This window comes from Ursus americanus, chromosome 18 (genome assembly GCF_024610735.1).
Source record: "Ursus americanus isolate L20-20 chromosome 18, mUrsAme1.1.p, whole genome shotgun sequence".
Lineage (NCBI taxonomy): Eukaryota > Metazoa > Chordata > Mammalia > Carnivora > Ursidae > Ursus > Ursus americanus.
Window position 1 is genome coordinate 58,707,422 of NC_142144.1, and position 18,189 is coordinate 58,725,610.

General features: G+C 36.4%; 1 protein-coding gene across 4 annotated transcripts in view; it reads right to left on the reverse strand.

Moving 5' to 3' along the window:
• The window catches only part of KDM4C (lysine demethylase 4C), a 436,152-nt gene that overhangs the window by 107,039 nt on the left and 310,924 nt on the right, over positions 1 to 18,189 (reverse strand). For all 4 annotated transcript variants that reach the window (XM_045780262.2, XM_087869653.1, XM_087869652.1 and 1 more), the window contains 2 exons: positions 16,539 to 16,594; positions 14,236 to 14,344 (listed from right to left, as the gene is read on the reverse strand). In XM_045780262.2, the coding sequence (XP_045636218.1) occupies positions 14,236 to 14,344; positions 16,539 to 16,594 (165 nt within the window). The remainder of the gene's footprint in view (positions 1 to 14,235; positions 14,345 to 16,538; positions 16,595 to 18,189) is intronic.

Consider the following 18,189-nt stretch of genomic DNA (forward strand, 5'->3'; position numbering starts at 1 on the left):
ATGTGTGAACATAAAATTTCATTTCCTTTTTTTAAAAGATTTATTTATTTTTGAGAGACCGAGTGAGTGAGCATGGGAAGGTGGGGAGGAGGAGGGCAGAGGGAGAGGGAGAGAGAATCCCAAGCAGACTCTGCGCTGAGCACAGATCCCAACACAGAGCTTGATCCCACCATCCTTAGATCATGACATGAGCCGAAACCTAGAGTCGGCCGCCCAACTGACGTGCCACCCAAGCGCCCCAAAATTTCATTTCTTTTAGGTAAATTCCTAGAAGTGGGATTCCTGGGCAGCATGGTAAATTGCATATTTAGCTTAATTTGCCAGCCTTTTTTCCAGCATGGCTACGCCATTTTGCATTCGCACCAGCAATGTAAGAGAGTTCTACTTGCTACACACTGGCATCACCACTTGGTATTGTCAGTTATATTGACTTTAACCATTTCACAGATAAGTAGTGGCATCACACTGTGGTTTTACTTGCTTTACCTAATGGATACGTACATTAGGCATCTTGTCATATGCTCAGGTGCTATCCACATTTGTCCTCTGGTGAAGTGGAAGATCAAATTTTTGCATAATTTTTATATGGTTTTACATCAAGTGTCAAGAGTTATTTTTACTTTCACATATGCTATAAGCCACAATACAATACACCACTAATATTTTTGTTTGATCTCCCTTTTAACCATTTCCAGAGAACTGCATTTCCTGGTAATAAAGTTACAGCTATAAGCATGATAAACCTACACAAAACTATATACACATATCGATTCCCTGGTTTTGATACTGTACTGTAATTACAAAGAAGGCCAGTGCAAGAAGGACACACAAGAAGAGATCATCTTCACAACTTCCTGTGCATCTGTAATTATTTAAAAATCAAAAGTTTCTTTTAAAAAGTTAAACATTTGTAAACTTCACTGGTACTTAATCATTTTTAATGTTTTATGTATGAGAAAATGTGTTCCAATTCTCAGGAGGACCAGTCCACACTACCTTTAGTGCAATTCAGGTCATTGAATTCTATTAAAAAACAAAACAAAACCTTCAAAATGCTGACTGAACAATTTCAAAATGGGTGAGATAAGCAAAGGCATGTGAAATGTTAGGGATACTGGTAGGTTCACAGACCACAGAAAAGGAAAACACAACTACCTTTAAGACTAATATGTTTAACAGGTTTACACGCATGTGTTTGACTAGCACATATATATATGTTGGAGAACAGTCTGGCAAATTAAATTAAACATGCAATTTACCATCCTGCCCAGCAATCCTATTCCTAGGAATTTACCTAAAAGAAATGAAATTTTGGGGCGCTTGGGTGGCGCAGTCAGTTGGGCGGCCGACTCTAGGTCTCGGCTCATGTCATGATCTCAGGATGGTGGGATCAAGCCCTGCGTTGGGATCTGCGCTCCGGACTCTCTCTATGACTATCATGTATGCTACTGAAACACAATCTTCATTATAACACAGGATGGTAAAATGCTGTACCCTTCCAGGCTGTTTTCCTCACCGAAAAAAGCCAAGAATCTTTACTTCAATACAGGAAACATGACCACTTCTGTGGCGTGCCATGGAGCTGAAGATGGTCTTCACTGTGCGTTCTATACACTTAGGTTGGTTTTTTTTAAGCTTCAATGAGAAAAACACATTACTTTTATAACTAAAACAGTTAAGTCCTTAAAGTAAGGACGAAGAGCCATACATGATCTATATATGAAAGTTCTAACATTAAATAAAAAAAATCAAAGTTAAATGGTACAGTTTAGCCTTATTGGCTACGGAGATGCCCTGCACCGGGTGTGTCTCAGGCTGATAACCTGAACTCTGAGCTTGGCCTGTCATTTTCCTGAAATGTCCCTGAGAGAAACACAATGTGATTAAGGATGAACACATCATGCTTGCTTGTTTGCTTTCCCCTGTGTGTGCACAGCAAGCTGAGGTGAAAAGGCCGTCATGCTTATCTGTGCAGAATGTGCACCACAGTGCCGTCATGTGCCACAGTCGTGGGGCAGGGATCCCCAAACCAGCGTGTGGCGAAGAGCAGAGAGGGAGCAATGCTGTCACAGACAGGAAAAGAAGGCTCAATAGTTCTAAGGCTATCACTAAGATAAATGGAATTTTGAAATTAAATGGTGATTGCCCCTGTCAAATTGAGAAGCCTGAAAATGCACATATATTAACCACTGGGCCTGCCAGGAAAAGGAGTGATTTTTATGTTGTTGGCTTCTTCGTTTTCACCTTATAAAAAGGGATTCTTAGAGAAAGAGTACTTAAGAGTTAGAAGTATTAAAAAATTTTTTTTTGTTGTGTCTAAAAACATTGGGGTCATTAATCTCCCTCCTAGTTCTAAGCTGACCTGCCAACTAAAATTCTTATTTGAAAAATAGTTATGAATTGCTTTGAGAAATATAAGGGGTAATACCAAAGGATAATTCTCCTGAACAGCCTCTTCCTAGAGAAATTCTAAAGCAAATTTCTACAGCAGTACTGAGTTCATGCCTTTTACTGTGCAGTATAAAAGAAATAACAACAAAATCCCTCAATTCTTTAAAAAACAAGAACTCCAAGACATGGTGGTATTTGAAACAGTACATATAATAAATAACTTCATTATTATGAATTTTTTATTATTCATATGTCATTGTGTTGTGAGCTATGACTAATTTGAAATCTTATAAACCACTATTTTAAAATTATGTTTTTAAAGATGTTTATTAGGGGCGCCTGGGTGACACAGCGGTTGGGCGTCTGCCTTCGGCTCAGGGCGTGATCCCGGCGTTATGGAATCGGGCCCCACATCAGGCTCCTCCACTATGAGCCTGCTTCTTCCTCTCCCACTCCCCCTGCTTGTGTTCCCTCTCTCGCTGGCTGTCTCTATCCTGTCGAATAAATAAATAAAATCTTAAAAAAAAAAAATAAAGATGTTTATTATTTCTAAAATGATCTCAAACTAATTTCATATCTGAAAGATGTACACTTTTAATATTTTAATCTATTTCTTAGAAATTATCTACATGAGATAAACACTCTGACATTAGAAAACAGAAAAGCCTATTTCAATCTCTGTAGAGAAATGCTTGAGACCAATGCTCTACTCTAGCCCTTCTCTTCTGCCTTTCAAAATGACCCAAAGAACAAACCACATCCTTGGAAGTTCTACATCTAAATCCTTCCAGAATGTAAACCCCAAAAGAGGAATGACTCTATCCATTTCATGCACCCTGTCATTGAGCACCAAATATATGTATGATCAATTTCATAAGTATTTATTGACTAAAAGATTGATAAATGAATGAAAGAGGAATGCTTTATTCCACAATTTTCCTCAAAACCTTGAAAAAATGACAGTCTGGAATTCCCAAATCATGTAATAAAAGACAATTTTATTACATTTCAAGATATGGTTTGTAGTAGAATTCTAAGTAGATTTCCACAACAGTAAAGAAATCTGTTATTCTTCCATTGCTCCCAAATCAAGAGCTGTCAAATATAAAGCTGTGACATCATTAAAACTAAGAAAAGACAACTGAATAGATCTGTGGATCATGATTTGTTTTTTTGGTTTTCTTAACTACAGCAGCTGACTTATTACATTTCACACCACTTAGAGTTTTATAATTAAATATAGGTCAACAATCACTAAACACATCAACAAGTGACACTCATTGAAATAAATCATACCAAATGGCCAGCATATTATAAGGTAGTGTGACACTACCCCTGCTTTCATAAATAAGAAATGAGAATTAAACTTTCATAGTAAAATATTTCACCAGACTAGATTGCAAATTTTGACATAGTCAATTTATCACTGTAAAAATCAGATGAGGCTCACTTGGCTCTGGTCAGAAAGCTCATTAGTCTATTAAAATTATACTTTTGCCAGAGTGTCATGATTCTTTTTACTGAAAAACATCTGCTATTTAGTGAAAGTTTTCACAATATTTTTTTGCTTTGTCTATAGAGAAAAAATGTTTTAAAACCGATGAATTTTTAAATCAATTAGGAGCAACGGATGGCTCCAGGAAAATAATGTTTAAGTGTTAATTAACCTTAAGCACTATTCCTATAATGAAAAGTGGTCAATTTATTTGACTACTTCTTTCATTTACTTAAAGTAAAATATTTTGTTTTTAAAGAAAGATGGAATGTATTTTATGTTCCGAATGAAAAAATCACGATTTAAAATTTTATCCTATAGGCAGTTCTATCTCAAAAATTATTAGTGAAAAGATGATTTTAAACAAAAATTAAACTGAAATTATAACAAAAAGCAAACCTGAAATGAATACCTTTTCATGGGTTTGAGCAACCCCATGTGATTTTTACAGCAAATCATTTTTCATATTGTGGCCACACATCTTGGCAACAACATCCCAGAGCAGACTATGTTTCTACTTGTTGCAGGACACATTTATTTTTAATGAGAACACTACACTTTCTTTCTTGCTCATCTTTTGCAAATCAGACTATCTCATTTCTATAGCTTTTGTTTTCATTTTCCATGTATTTCTTCTCTTTGCTCTAAGAGACAACGTAAATGAAACTTACGGGGCTGACACCATCTTACTTGACTATTACACTTCAAACAAGAGTTTGGAGTGGCAGATACAATGTTATTATGAACCAAATGCACATTCAGACAAAGCACATTTGTTCACTACCCCTGAATTACTGTCCAGTAATAGTCACTGACTGTTGTATGCCTCTAGGCCTAACAATCCAGGAGCAAGCTGTTAAATAGCTACATACCCGTAAGAAGTAGGAGTCTGGCACATCTCTCTCCTGAGCCACACCAGACAAACTACAAGGACCTCAGATTAAGTATGTGCAAAATGTACTTTCCCCTAAACTCTGTGCTCCTTCCAGTGGTGATAAGCCCTATGCATAGTGTGCATAGCGTAACCACTACCCAAGCTACTTATGCCAGAACCCCAGCTTCCTCCACACCTAGTTTACTCTACTTCTGATTAGTTCACTTCTCTCCATCCCCAGGTTCATGCCAAAATCATCTTTCAATTGATTACTGACATTCCAGTAATGTACTGATTGCTCTCTTGAATACATTCTCCACATCAGAAGCAAAACACCCTTCTGAAATATGAATATGATCATACTATTTCACTTCGTAACACATATTAAAGGCTCTCCAGTGTGCTCAGAATTAAGTACAAAATCCTCTAGAATAGCACCGTCCGCTAGAAATACAATATGAGCCACACGTGCAATTTTTAATATTTTAGGAGCAACATTACAAAACAGGTGAGAGAGGAAAGAACGGCAAATTAATGTTCAATGAGTAAGGCTAGTTTAAAAAGATGAAAAAGTTCTAAAGATACAGGGGCATGAGATATAAATATATTTAATGCCACAGAACTATACACCTAAAAATAATTAAAATGAAAAGTTTATGTTACGTATATTTGATAACAAAAAAAGAATCAGGGGGCACCTGGGTGGCTCAGATGGTTAAGCATCTGCTGTCAGCTCAGGTCATGAACTCCAGGTCCTGGGATTGAGCCCGGCATCGGGCTTCCTGCTCAGTGGGGAGTCTGCTTCTCTTTCTGCCTCCACCTCTCCCCCTGCTTGTGCTTGCTTGCTATCTCTCTCTCTCTCTCTCTCTCTCTCTCAAGCAAATAAATAAAATCTTAGAAAGAAAGAAAGAAAGAAAGAAAGAAAGAAAGAAAGAAAGAAAGAAAGGAAGGAAGGAAGGAAGGAAGGAAGGAAGGAAGAAAGAAAGAGGGAGGGAGGGAGAATGAGGTGAAATTAATTTTAAGAATATATCTCATTTAACTCAAGAAATCCAAAATATTATCACTTTGACATGTAACCACTATAAAAATTAATAAGATAGTTCACAGTCTTTTTTTCATACTAAGTCTTTGAAATTTGCTGTGTGTTTGCACTTACAGCACATCTCAGTTATGATACTAAATTTTCAAGGGTGTTTGAAATGTACACCTACCAAAACTGTAGTATGTTTCATGTGTTTATGCTGCCTCCAGTTTTTAAATTTAGCTTATTTAAAATTAAATAAAATTTAAAATAAAAGGATAGTGTGAAAATATAGTTCCTGCCAACATTAGTCCTTTACCCACCTGCTTCAAGCTACATAAGAGGAGTGGAAATGAATTGGGAGGTGTTTGAATCAGGGTTCACTTAGAGAAGCAGAACCATTGTGAGCACTGTACAACAGAGGCATATTTCAGGGCTAGGTGTTACACAGGACCTGCATGCTGTTGCTCAATATCTGTGGTTAGGCCTAAACTTCTGGAGGATCAGCTGGAAAGGCAGTGGGAGGTGTGTGGATGTGAATGAGAACCAAAAAAAAGCCCCAAAGTTGTTTAAATTCAGTTCTTCAATAACACTAACCAACCACATTGCATGTGCTCAACAGCCATAAGTGGCCAGAGGCTACCATGCTGGACAGCACAGTTCTAGCTCATCTGAGGCTTTCTCTCCTCAAGACTCTTCTCTCCCTCTTCATACTTCATGTTCCAGCTCTACTGAAATTTCATTTCCTAGACTTCACAATTTCCTCCCACTTCCAGGCTACTAAACATACTGACCCCTCCTCCAGCTAGCTCTTCTCATCTTCAGGTCTCACATGAAGCATTATTAGGCATTGCTTCTTCTAGGAAGTTTTTCTCCACCTCTGTGTTACCAAACCTAATACCTCAAATCTAGTAAGGTCCTCCACTGCGTTCCAGATTTTTACTGCACTAGATCTTTACATACTGCTTTGCAATTGCTTGCCTAATGTTCAATAACTTCCATTATTCTGTAATACCTATTAAAATAGAAATGAAATAAAATCTATCACCAAACCACACAGCCAACCCTAAACAAATATTTATTGAACAAATGAATGAATAAATATATGAAAGAGCACCAGGAACCTACTCCGCCTGGAGTAGAAATATTTATCTGCTCTGTTCCTGATTGGTCAAAAGGCAGCTCACAGAGACCTATGAATCATTAGCCATAAGCAATGACCTACTTTAAAGACAACTGTATTCCAGGCCCTTCACTTTCTTACCTCATCCTCACAACCACCCCAGTTTATAGATGAGGTTAAGAGAGAGTAGTCTGCATGGTAAGCTTGCCTAAGTGGAGGACACTGGACTCAGTCTTAATCTCAATGTAACAGAGACTTAGAATTACATGATCCAAACAGTAATACAGATGAATGCTAAGACCCTTTCATATTTAAATCAATAGGTCCAAACTGTGGCTGGCTTAAACTGTGCTGATACCTGTATATATGAGCTCATGTTAGAAAATGACATCATTAAATTGAGAAAGCACACCTAAAATATATCACCACAGTCATATGTTAAATAACTTATTTTTGTGGATTTTTAAGAATGCCCTTTTGAGGGAATAAACAACCTAATTAATACTAAAATATTAAAAGAACAACAGATAAAAATGAATCCACTGTCTTACCATAATGACTATACCTTTCAAAAACTATAATCTCTCTGCTATCATTCACTACTGACCAAGCAAAACCCTATAGATTGTTTAGAGCCATCTAGCAGCTGCCTCAGTATGGCATGTGTTCGTTGGAACTGGCCCAATGTTGGAGTGAAGGGGGTGATCCCATCTCTGGAACCCCAACCCCAGCTCACTAATTCAATTAAAAGATCTGTCAGTAATCACTACTCACACAGACAAAATCAGGGGGAAAAAATGAACCATTCAGCAATGCAAGCTAAAAAATAAGATTACTCTCCTACAATATTCTTGAATCATGGATTATATGAAATTCTACTTATCTAATAATGTTTAAAATTAGTCCCCAGGAAAAATGAGTTCAAAACTAAAAATTTAAAGATTCCAATCAATTTTCTTTTGCCTCAGGGTTTTCTCTCAGCAGATAAAGAAAATCCATAGTAACAAGATAACATTTCATGCATTTACACGTTTTCTCCTATAGATGTCTACAGCCTTCAGAAAGTATATTATCTGTAGTCATGCCTATCTGACATTTTCCATTTTACTCAAAAGATTTTATGGTTTGGTATTACAGCAATATACAAATTTGACAACTTGCAATAGGATCTAGTCCCTGTAGCAAATCATTCTGACAGTTAAGTACTATACAGCTACTAATATACATGTTTTTACACTAAACTTATTTAAAAATCTTACAAAGTTGAGGATACAATGTATGTTGAAATTCTGAAGAATGGTCTTAATGACATTATAGATTTCATACTGAATTTATTAAATAATAGGACCCTACACACTACACAATTATTTCATCTGTAGTATAACTTATTCCTCCTTCAGTGGTTCACTTTATTAAGAGCAAATTTTTCCTCAGCTGCATTTAAACAATAAAGTCAGTCATCATGGTCAATGTTTAGTATTTTCTTAGAATTCCTCTTTGTCTTTAAACATAACTGAAAATGTGGATAAAACAGTACACGTGTTAATGTGGGACCTAATGACGTTTTTTGATTGCCTTTAGAATGCTACTTTTCTCTTTTAAAGTGATGAAAGATAATCAATAATGTCTTTACATTTCCCAAAATGCATTAACACAGGCTCTGTCAAATACACCTGTGATTCCTCTAGAAAGAAAGTGAAGCTGATCTCTAACGTTGCTGTAACATTAACTAAATAGGGCTGAGGGTGACAGCACATGAGGCAGACCCCATCCCTCTCTCTCAGTAATTCTATTTTTAGTATTCAATACATCTGATAACATAAGCCAGTTAGCAAGAGAACAAGTGCTTTTTTCTAAGAAATAGAAAGCCTGGATGTATTTTTTTTTCCCCTTCATTCAACTTTTCAGCTGGAATACCACAGTGAAACCACTCTATTTTCAGAATTGATGTACCTTTCAAAACTATAATCTCTGGCTTTCAAGTTCACTATTATTTGCCTTCAGGTACAAATTTTAAAGTGTATAGAGGCTTCTAGGCAGAATAGTTGGTCTCGGCCAGATACTGAAAGGCTTGTAGCTCAGTCATCACTGCATTGTAAATTCTTTTTCAAAATAATGTTCTTCACTCAGAGAACACTTGTGCCTGTGTGCTTGGTTCACTCGTCAAATACACATCGGAGGTCACTGAAGGCCTGGGGGCAACTTCAGCTATTCCAAAATTCATTTCTCCCTCTATTTGGTTGCAAAAATAGGATTTCAAATGTAAAAATCTTAGGACTATCCACAGACAAAGAAACCAAAGGCACTGTGCTATGCCACTGTAAGGATGGATGTGTGGTCAACAAACAACCACGGTTTTGATGCAATGACAGCGATCAAGATAAACATCATTTGCTTTGATACATGCAATTTAAAATTTAAATAGTCTTACAGCATTTCTATTTGAGAACTTCCTCTTCAAATAGGAAAACAATTTTACACTAATGACTGCATCGAAGGTCTGCTACAATTTTCCAAGATTTTTAAGAATCCACAAACCTGCCTTGCTGTTTTATTCATATCAATTCCACAGATATTTAGTTAACTTAATCTTCAAGAAGGGATCGACGTATGTAATACACATTCATGGTAAGTAATAACAAATACCAGAACTTCATGCTGTTTTACTCCTTTTGTTGGGTTCTTAAAATGTTCTTTCCTTAAATTTTATAATCGAATTTAAAGATTTTTTTTGGTGATCTGCTTCCAAAAGATAACACTGATACTGAAGATTATTTCAGCAGACAATACTGCTGTCTTCTGTGTGATTCTACTATAAAAAGAATATATTGTTTGTCCTCTCTAAATTTCTGTCCTTAACTCTTCTTCCTGATAATTTTTACCTATATTTTTTCCATCGTGAAAAAAAAAAAGACATTCTAACTTCATGTGTGTTTTATCTCTATTTCCTTTTCTTGTATTCTCATCTTTGCACAATTTTGCTCCTCTTCCAGAGATTCAATTATGACTGCGGCTAACCAATCATATTAGTAGAGAAAACAAGAGGGAAGGAATTAAGAAAAGGAAATGATTGCATAGATTGTAAACTCTGTATGACGTGGAGTTAGTTGTTCCCTGTTTTGTCTTCAGGCACACCCATCACCTGTGACTTCACACAAACCCCTCGCCCGGCTATCTCTGAGCCCACTGGTCAGGTGGGGGTAGCAATGTCTTCAGCACTTCACACAAACCCCTCCCCCGGCTATCTCTGAGCCCACTGGTCAGGTGGGGGTAGCACTGTCCTGCCAGGCACCAATGCTCGGATGTTCACTGGAGAGTGGAGAAGGTACTGGAAAAGTTTGTTCGGCTTTTAAAAAAATTATCAACCACACAGTCTAGTGTCATCATTGTTGACCATTTAATTATCTAATGAGCAGAGACCACACCTGTGATTTTACTGAACAAGGTGGCTGGATGAGATAGTTTCTTCATAAAAGCACACACCATTTTAGGATCAACATAATCCACTGATGAGCACTGAAACAGTTGTTTTCCACTTGCTGCCTCTTTTTAGAAAATGGTCATTACAAATAAGAGGGAAAATCTACTAAAGTAAACGAATCTTATATCCTTTACAAAAAAAAATCTTCCTACACAAATAATTGTACAGAGAGGTACTTCAAAAGCTGCAAGTTGAACCAATGAATAAATAAAAGGCTAACAATAGTATCACCAAAACATTCAAATACCTCTACACAAATTCCAGTATTCCATGTTCAAGAAAGATTAATAATAATGATCATTTTTTTAAATATACTGCTTTCATACGTCAGAAGGCATTTTAAACTTATGTTTGCCATCAGCTGTTCTTTAAGCTCTTGCAGTTACTAGCTGTTACTAGTGTTGCTTAGTACTTATACAGAAAAACACTAACTTGCCCCAAGGGAAAGCTGTTCTTTTCATAAAGCTAAATGAAAACTGAACTAAAAAATTGCCCTCTGGAATTCAGCACTTTGAATGCACAGCCGGTAGCACGTTCCCTTTCCTAGTGCCATCTCTCCGTCTCTCTGTCTTGCTCTCAAACACACACACACACACACACACACACACACACACACACACACACACACACACCTCTACAAATGTGGGCAGGACTCTGAATAGGCACTTGTTAGGGAGGTGATTTAAGGGCAATGGGATGAAAAATTGGTACAGCAGCACCACCTAGTGGGCATGGGGAGAGGCTCAAGAGTTCCCCTTGCTGCTTCATGGGTCAACGCTTGGTTTTTGGAGCACCTTATACAAACAAAGACTTGTGCATAACTTTACCACCACAACTTTTAAAGAGGAAACCATAAAAAGGCAGATGCCATTGGTATCGTGTTATCAAACCCTCCAGCCACAATAATTTTTAGTCAAAAGCAGAAATAATAACAATTTGCTGCCTTTTATTCCATAGATATTTACTCAAAATTACTTTGTGTGTGCGCACGGGCACACATACACATCACCTGATTACTACTCAAGGTTGTTCGATTTTTATAAGAACAAGTAATGTTAAAATAATCAGGTTATATAATAATTATACAGTAGTAAATATACACATATGTTGCTGAATTTCATTACTTTATCGACAAATAAATTTAAACAATTCCCCCCCCCAAAATTCGCTAGGATTGTTTATAAAAACAATTAAGAATTTCTATTCTCTCAGTCTCCAACTTACTTCTTTCATCCAAGATATTCTGTCTGAAAATGATTAAAGTTAAAATTTCCTCTTTATGTGTACATCTTCCCTATGGGCCAGTGGGTAGGTTTTCAAATGGGAATGATAGTGCCTCCCAAAAGGTATCTGGCATTGTCTGTTTGGTGAGGGATGCCGCAATCTACAATGCACATGACATCACCCAGAACAAAAAAATTGTCTAAAAGGTCAACAGAGCCAAAGTTGAGAAAGCCTATCTAGACTGTAAAATGCTAAAAGACAGGAACGATGTCTTATTTGTAAATATACAGTAAGTACCTGGCAAGGTAAGGTAATAGTGGTTTGGTGAAATAAATTGATACTGACATCTAATGTTGGCCATGTACCAATAGATTAAACTTTAAAAGAATACTAATGTCAGGAAAGCATACCCTTGACTGTACATATAAGGCAGAGCATCCCATTCCCCGGAAGGGTGCATGCCATGCCACACAGAAGTGATCATGTGTAAATTTTGTTGTTCAAAGCCAGCCCATCTGAGACCGATCACTAAGTGAGAAAGACTGGTGAGACTGGTGCACAGACGCTATGCGATGGGAGATTCACCACAGTGATGGTGCTTTCTTGACAATTCTTGGTAAAAAAGTCATCTAGAATTTTGGTTGTTGCCCACTTTCAAAGTGTAACAGAATTTTTGAGTGATTTCTTTCCCCAAAAAATGAAGTTTCTTCTTGTATTTTCCCACTTAACCACTGTGAGGATTTTGATAAGTACCACTTAATACCAAGAAACTCTCCATGCATATAAAACTATTAAAAACAGAAAATCTGATCTATAGCCTGCTAATTTCACCCAAATATGTCAATAAACAGCTCATTAGAAGTAGACTTCAGGTGATCTTAAATTCAGTCAAAACCTATGCTTTTCAAGGTATCAGTTGTTTGAGGATGTAAACATTCTGTAAAGAGCATGTGACATACACAGTCAAGGTGAGGCATAGCACTGAGAAGAAAACAGTAAGCTTTGCCGCTGTAGATGTCAGATTTCTAAGTACAACTTTCTGAACGGCATGGAAATGATCGCCTGTTGTGCTTCTGTGCTGTTCCCTTAAACCCCTCTGGGACTGGTGTAACAGTAAATCAGCATTCATGTACTAGTTAGCCAGGATATAAGTCCTTAAAGGAAAGCATCAGAGCATTAAACTGGTAACAGAAGTCATCTTTCAGGAAAGAGAACCAAAGATGATTGTTAAATGCAGTGCTGGAAATTTTGGAAATACATACTACTTGTAAATTAGAAAAAAATTAAAATGTATGACATTTGTTAATATTTGTCATACTAAACATTAAATTCTTCAACATGTGATGAACTCAACATTTTTAAAATATCCTATCTCACAGACCTAATTCTTGCAAATGTTTTTTGTTTGTTTCTCATTGGTACGTGGTTTTTTTTAACTGGTGACCAAGATACAAGATTTCAAACTTTCCTATGAAGTCCAGGAGCAAAAGAACTTTTTACTCTCTTCTGAATTACTGTGAGCTTTAAAGGGTCATTTACATGACCCATTTCATTCACAAAATTTCCATTACCATATCCTGGGCATCCTGGTGCTACCACTCAAACCTGCCAATGACAATCATCAGGTCTGTAAAGTACCATGTATTTTCTAGCAATGTGAAATTCTTGATGCAGCTATAATGGAAAACAACAGTGTACGATTGCCCTTTTCTGAGAATGAAAGACTGTAGATTCTAAGTGCCTGTGACAGAGGTCCAGAGACAATATGCCCAGCTCCCTGATGGGGAAGACACTGGTAACAAGTTAATAGTTGGGTAGAAAGTTATTGCTACAGTGCCCAAAATATTCTATAGTGGAAAGACCTCAAGTTAAAAATAACAAGTTCTGAAGAAATTCTAGGGAATTAAGTCCACATGTAAAACACACTCCAGTATTTTAAAATCACGCAATGGAACATTAGAGAAAATTATCATTAAATATGAAATTTAAGGGCCTAAACTAATGCTTTCTTGGCTCACACTTTAACAGAACTTCAGTGTTGAGGACTGAAAGGCCTATCCTTGGAATGAAAAATATTCTTAACAAAGAGAACCAGTAGGAAGATTTTTATGAAAGTTTCTAAACCAGTCAGAAGATAATCAGCCAAAGAGTTTGGCAAATTAAATGACTTGTATCTATTTGTAAATGAAAAAAATCCCTTGGTAATAATAAAAGTTTTTCTATTTCTCTACAAATCTCTTAGTGAAGAGATGATGGAATCAGGTTAGGTGAATTTGCTAAGTCAAGACCAACCAAAGAGAGGCCAGAGAGAACAACTAAACAATTTAAGTATAGATAGATAATTCAAGTATATTACTAACAAACCATGGTTTGAAAATTCACACTAATCCAGAAAAAGGAGTATTCCTTTGCCTCATTTCAAACAGAACTGAGGAAGGTTATATCATACTTACAATAAAATATGAAAAGAATATGTACAGATAAGTAAACGTAGGCTAAAGGGAAAAAAGGGTAGAATAATGAAAGGAAGGTGAGAGAAAAATTATCTTGAGAATGTGATTTTAAAAGAAATAGAACTTCAAATTAACACTAATTCATGAGGTAAAAACGAGGCTTTGCCACTCACCAATTTTAACCTCTGTAAAGGTATTCTGCCTACGTCTATCTGTGTCCTCTCTGGGACATTAGTGAATCGAACTTCTGGGACCGCAACGGCACACATGACATGGGCCCACCTACAGGAAAGGAGACATGAAATATGAGAAAAAGTTCCCTAAACTTAGATACTGTATACTTCAGCTAGGCGGTGGCAATTCTCACAGAGAGTAAATACACAGACAAGAAAGAAAACCAAAAGCCTAAAACCGTCACAAACAGACTCTGAATTTTAAAACTCTTGGGTGTACCTGGATAGATCTGTACCACACCTGCCCACCACTGCACCATGAAGAATGGGGTGAAGACCAAAGACTCAATCCTATCAATATACAGTATTTTTCTACACTGGCTCTGCAAAATACTGAAATGTAGGTTTGCTATTTCATTTGGTACTGAAATATAACAGGTGTTTAATATAATTAAGCTAATTAATATGTGGCAAAAGATTAGTTCAATTAATAAAAGGTATGAATTGGATATGGCATATAATCTTTTTACATAATATAAGTGTCACAAAAACTAGAATAGTAAAGTCTTCTAAAAGAATTAACACTGATTAAGTCTTCAATTAAATTGTTGCTCATTGCAATCCTACTATAACCAAAAGAACCCAGAGATAAGGAGGAATGAAATTTAGTTGGTTCTCTCCTTTCCTACTTAAAGCCAAATACCTCCTTTCAAATTCTGAATTATCCCAGAAAAATGACATCCCCATTAACACTATTTAGTTTCTCATAAATGTCATGCCCCAAGTAAATATAAAGACTCTAAAGGTTTAAAGACATCTTGAAGGAATTATCATATCCATCAACCTATTTTTAAGTCAAAGAGCATGTCGCTCAAACAACATAAGACTCCATCCTGCCTTTAAAGACCACAGGAAGAGAGGACAAGTGTCAACCCCATCAGGGCATTCTTTCAAATCTAATGAATACTATAATCCTGTAGTAAACACTGTTCCTTTCTGTCCTAGACCAAGGGTAGGAAGAGAAGTTCTTACCACCTCTGTCTATACAGGAATCACCTAAAGTAGCTCATAGTCTGCATGACCTGTACATTATCCTGTCCTAGCAACACTTTTTGGTATAAGTGCCAATCACATTAACTGACACTAAAAGAGGAAGACCTAAAGTTAAGCAAAAATAAGTCTATTAGACTAAACTTTACCAACACAGGAATGATAAACGCCTTCACTCTTCCTTGTAAGCCATCTGAAACATGTGCACATGCACATAGTTATGTTAATTCGATCATTACATTATATACCATGGGTCCCAACTCCAATGGCCGCAGGGCCAGGCAGGAGGTAAGCAAATATATTGGTAAATCATGGTAATCTGGGGATCATCTGTCCCATTTAGGCCAGGTCCTCATCCCAACATGTTATTGACATAGAGAGACGCACAATTATTCTTCAAGTACAGATAAAAATATGGATTTTTGTACAAAATCTCTCAACTTTTTAAATTTGCATCAAATTTATAAAATGGTGTGTCAGTCAACTAAAACATATCTCGGGGCTGGATTTGGCCCTTTAATACCACCTCTGCCTCTATCATTTCTACATTTTCCTATTTCCAAAGGGATCTTTAATATGCTCTGGTCTCATTTTAAATACTAAAATTGGGTCATGAAAATAAAATTTATGCAAAAATATATTTCAACAACCACATTAAAAACCAGATTACTTTTCTTTTATGTTCATTTCTGACTCTCAAGATTCTCTTCATATTCTCCAACCGTCCCCTTTAGATCTTAAAATCAATGTTTTTCCTTCCTATGTTTCTATTTTAGTACATATACTTTCTTGTCAATTTGCTAGTTTTCAAAGTAAATTGTTTTGTTTTAATGTTATGACTATGATTGATTTTATTTATCTGAAGGTAACAGATTTCACTGTTTTCAGGCACACTGTTTTTATTAGACTAATAGGATTCATCACATTAAACACCAGGATTCCAGTGGCACCTACATGATATGGGCTGCCTTCACTTTAAAACTGCCATTAGTAAAAGTGGGGTTATTCTTCATGGGTGTCAAAGACACGGACAGAAGCAAGGCTTAGACCACCTTCAACCAGCAGAGGTGAACGTGCTGTCAGTAACAGTCTCTGAAGTCATGCACAGAATCCCAACCTCAGATCTGGACAACAAAAGCTTTGGAACAATGTGTCCAATAATGAGAGGTAAGACAGCAAACTGTCCACCCTGAGGTTCAACACTCTAGAGAGAAGGAAACAATAAAACTGAACACAATTAACACATTACTTACTTATTGTTCTTTGTTTCTTTAAGAGCACCCCCTCTCAAATTGCAAAGACAGCACTCCTAGGAGAAAAAAAATACCACACAATTATCAGACTCATTTAACAGACATCATTACTATTTATCTAAATATTCCCGTAAGTTCTAATTTTTTATTTTAAAATTAAAACCATCAGGAATTTCATGAAGGCCTATCTCTGAGCAGTTCAAGAAAGGAAAGGAAAAAGAAGGGAGGGAAAGTGAGAGTACACACAAAAATATTCTTGATACATATATCCTATAGGGAATCATTATTACCCTGGTATCGTGTTCACTTGCCATCTCTGGGGGAGAGCTGTGACACAGAGCACCAGGAAGCCTGGAGAGTATTTACTAGAATTCTAGAACAGAGAATACACATATGACTGAGTCTTCTTGTACTCTGGGAATCCATTTGTGTACACAGGATAACTACAAAATAGAGTATTGGCAGGCTTCATTCTGCAATAAGGATTAGCAGGAAACTCTTTTTGAAAGATACTCTTTTCATAAAAATATCATTTGGGTCTTTCTGTGGGTGGGCAAATGGTGTTGGAAAAACTGTACTGATAAACCCAGGCTATCCACCCCCAGAAAAAAGCACCATGAAATGTTTTCCTTTCTTCTCCCCAAATAAATTTATATTTGGGGCACTTTTATGTCTTAGATTGACACAGACTGTTTCACTCCAAGATGATTGACTCCCTTTACCACAAATACAGACTTTGTTTATATTTCTCACTACAGTCCTATGAAAAGTCCATAAGAAAACAGGACCAGAGAGTAATGCGATGCCTTTTGCTGACCTAGAATTTTTAAATTAAATACCTAAGTCATTTTATTTTATTTTCATCCTCAAGCATTAATAGATGTCCTCCCAATTTATTGCATTAATAAATTTTTTAAAATAACTATAGGTTATTTGGGGGTTTTTCCCTCACCAAGCTATATACATAAAATTTCTTTATTGGTTCTCCAAGGTGACTTTCTTTAACTGAAGTTTTGCCTAACTTTAGGGAGAATCCCTTTAACTTATCTATTATTAATAATGGAGTGTCAAAAACTCTATAGCTTTAATTTTTCGGAGGAGAGCAACACCAAAACAACAGAGGAGAATCAATATGCCTGTGTAACTCCTAACAGGCACACAAAAAGCAAACAACCAGAAATGTTCAATGGTTTTATGTGTCTGGAAACTCTCTGCACATCTATTTGAAATTTCCTGGGTTGTTATTAAAAGTTAGAGTAGCAAAAGCTGCCCTGTATATGTATATACATCTGAATCCATTAAAAACTCAGCTCGAGGAGATAACTCGATGGCTTTTCTCTATAACAGCCAGATTCTAGAGGCCCTTCCATAATAGTTTTGATGAAGCACACAATGGAAGTAAAAATTCAGCCCAAACATTAAAAATGAGAAATTCAGTATTTCAAGTTATTCAATAATATCCAAATTATTCAAGAACAATTTACTTATAAAACATTACCGATTTTAAGTATTTTCCCAGTAATTTAGCACACTTTCCACAGAGAGATAGAAGCTGAAAATAAAACATGAGGTAAAATATTTTCATTGCTGTCAGTATCAAAGTGAGAATGCAGCAAAGGAGAGCTGCGGATGGTGAGGAGCTCAGACTCTA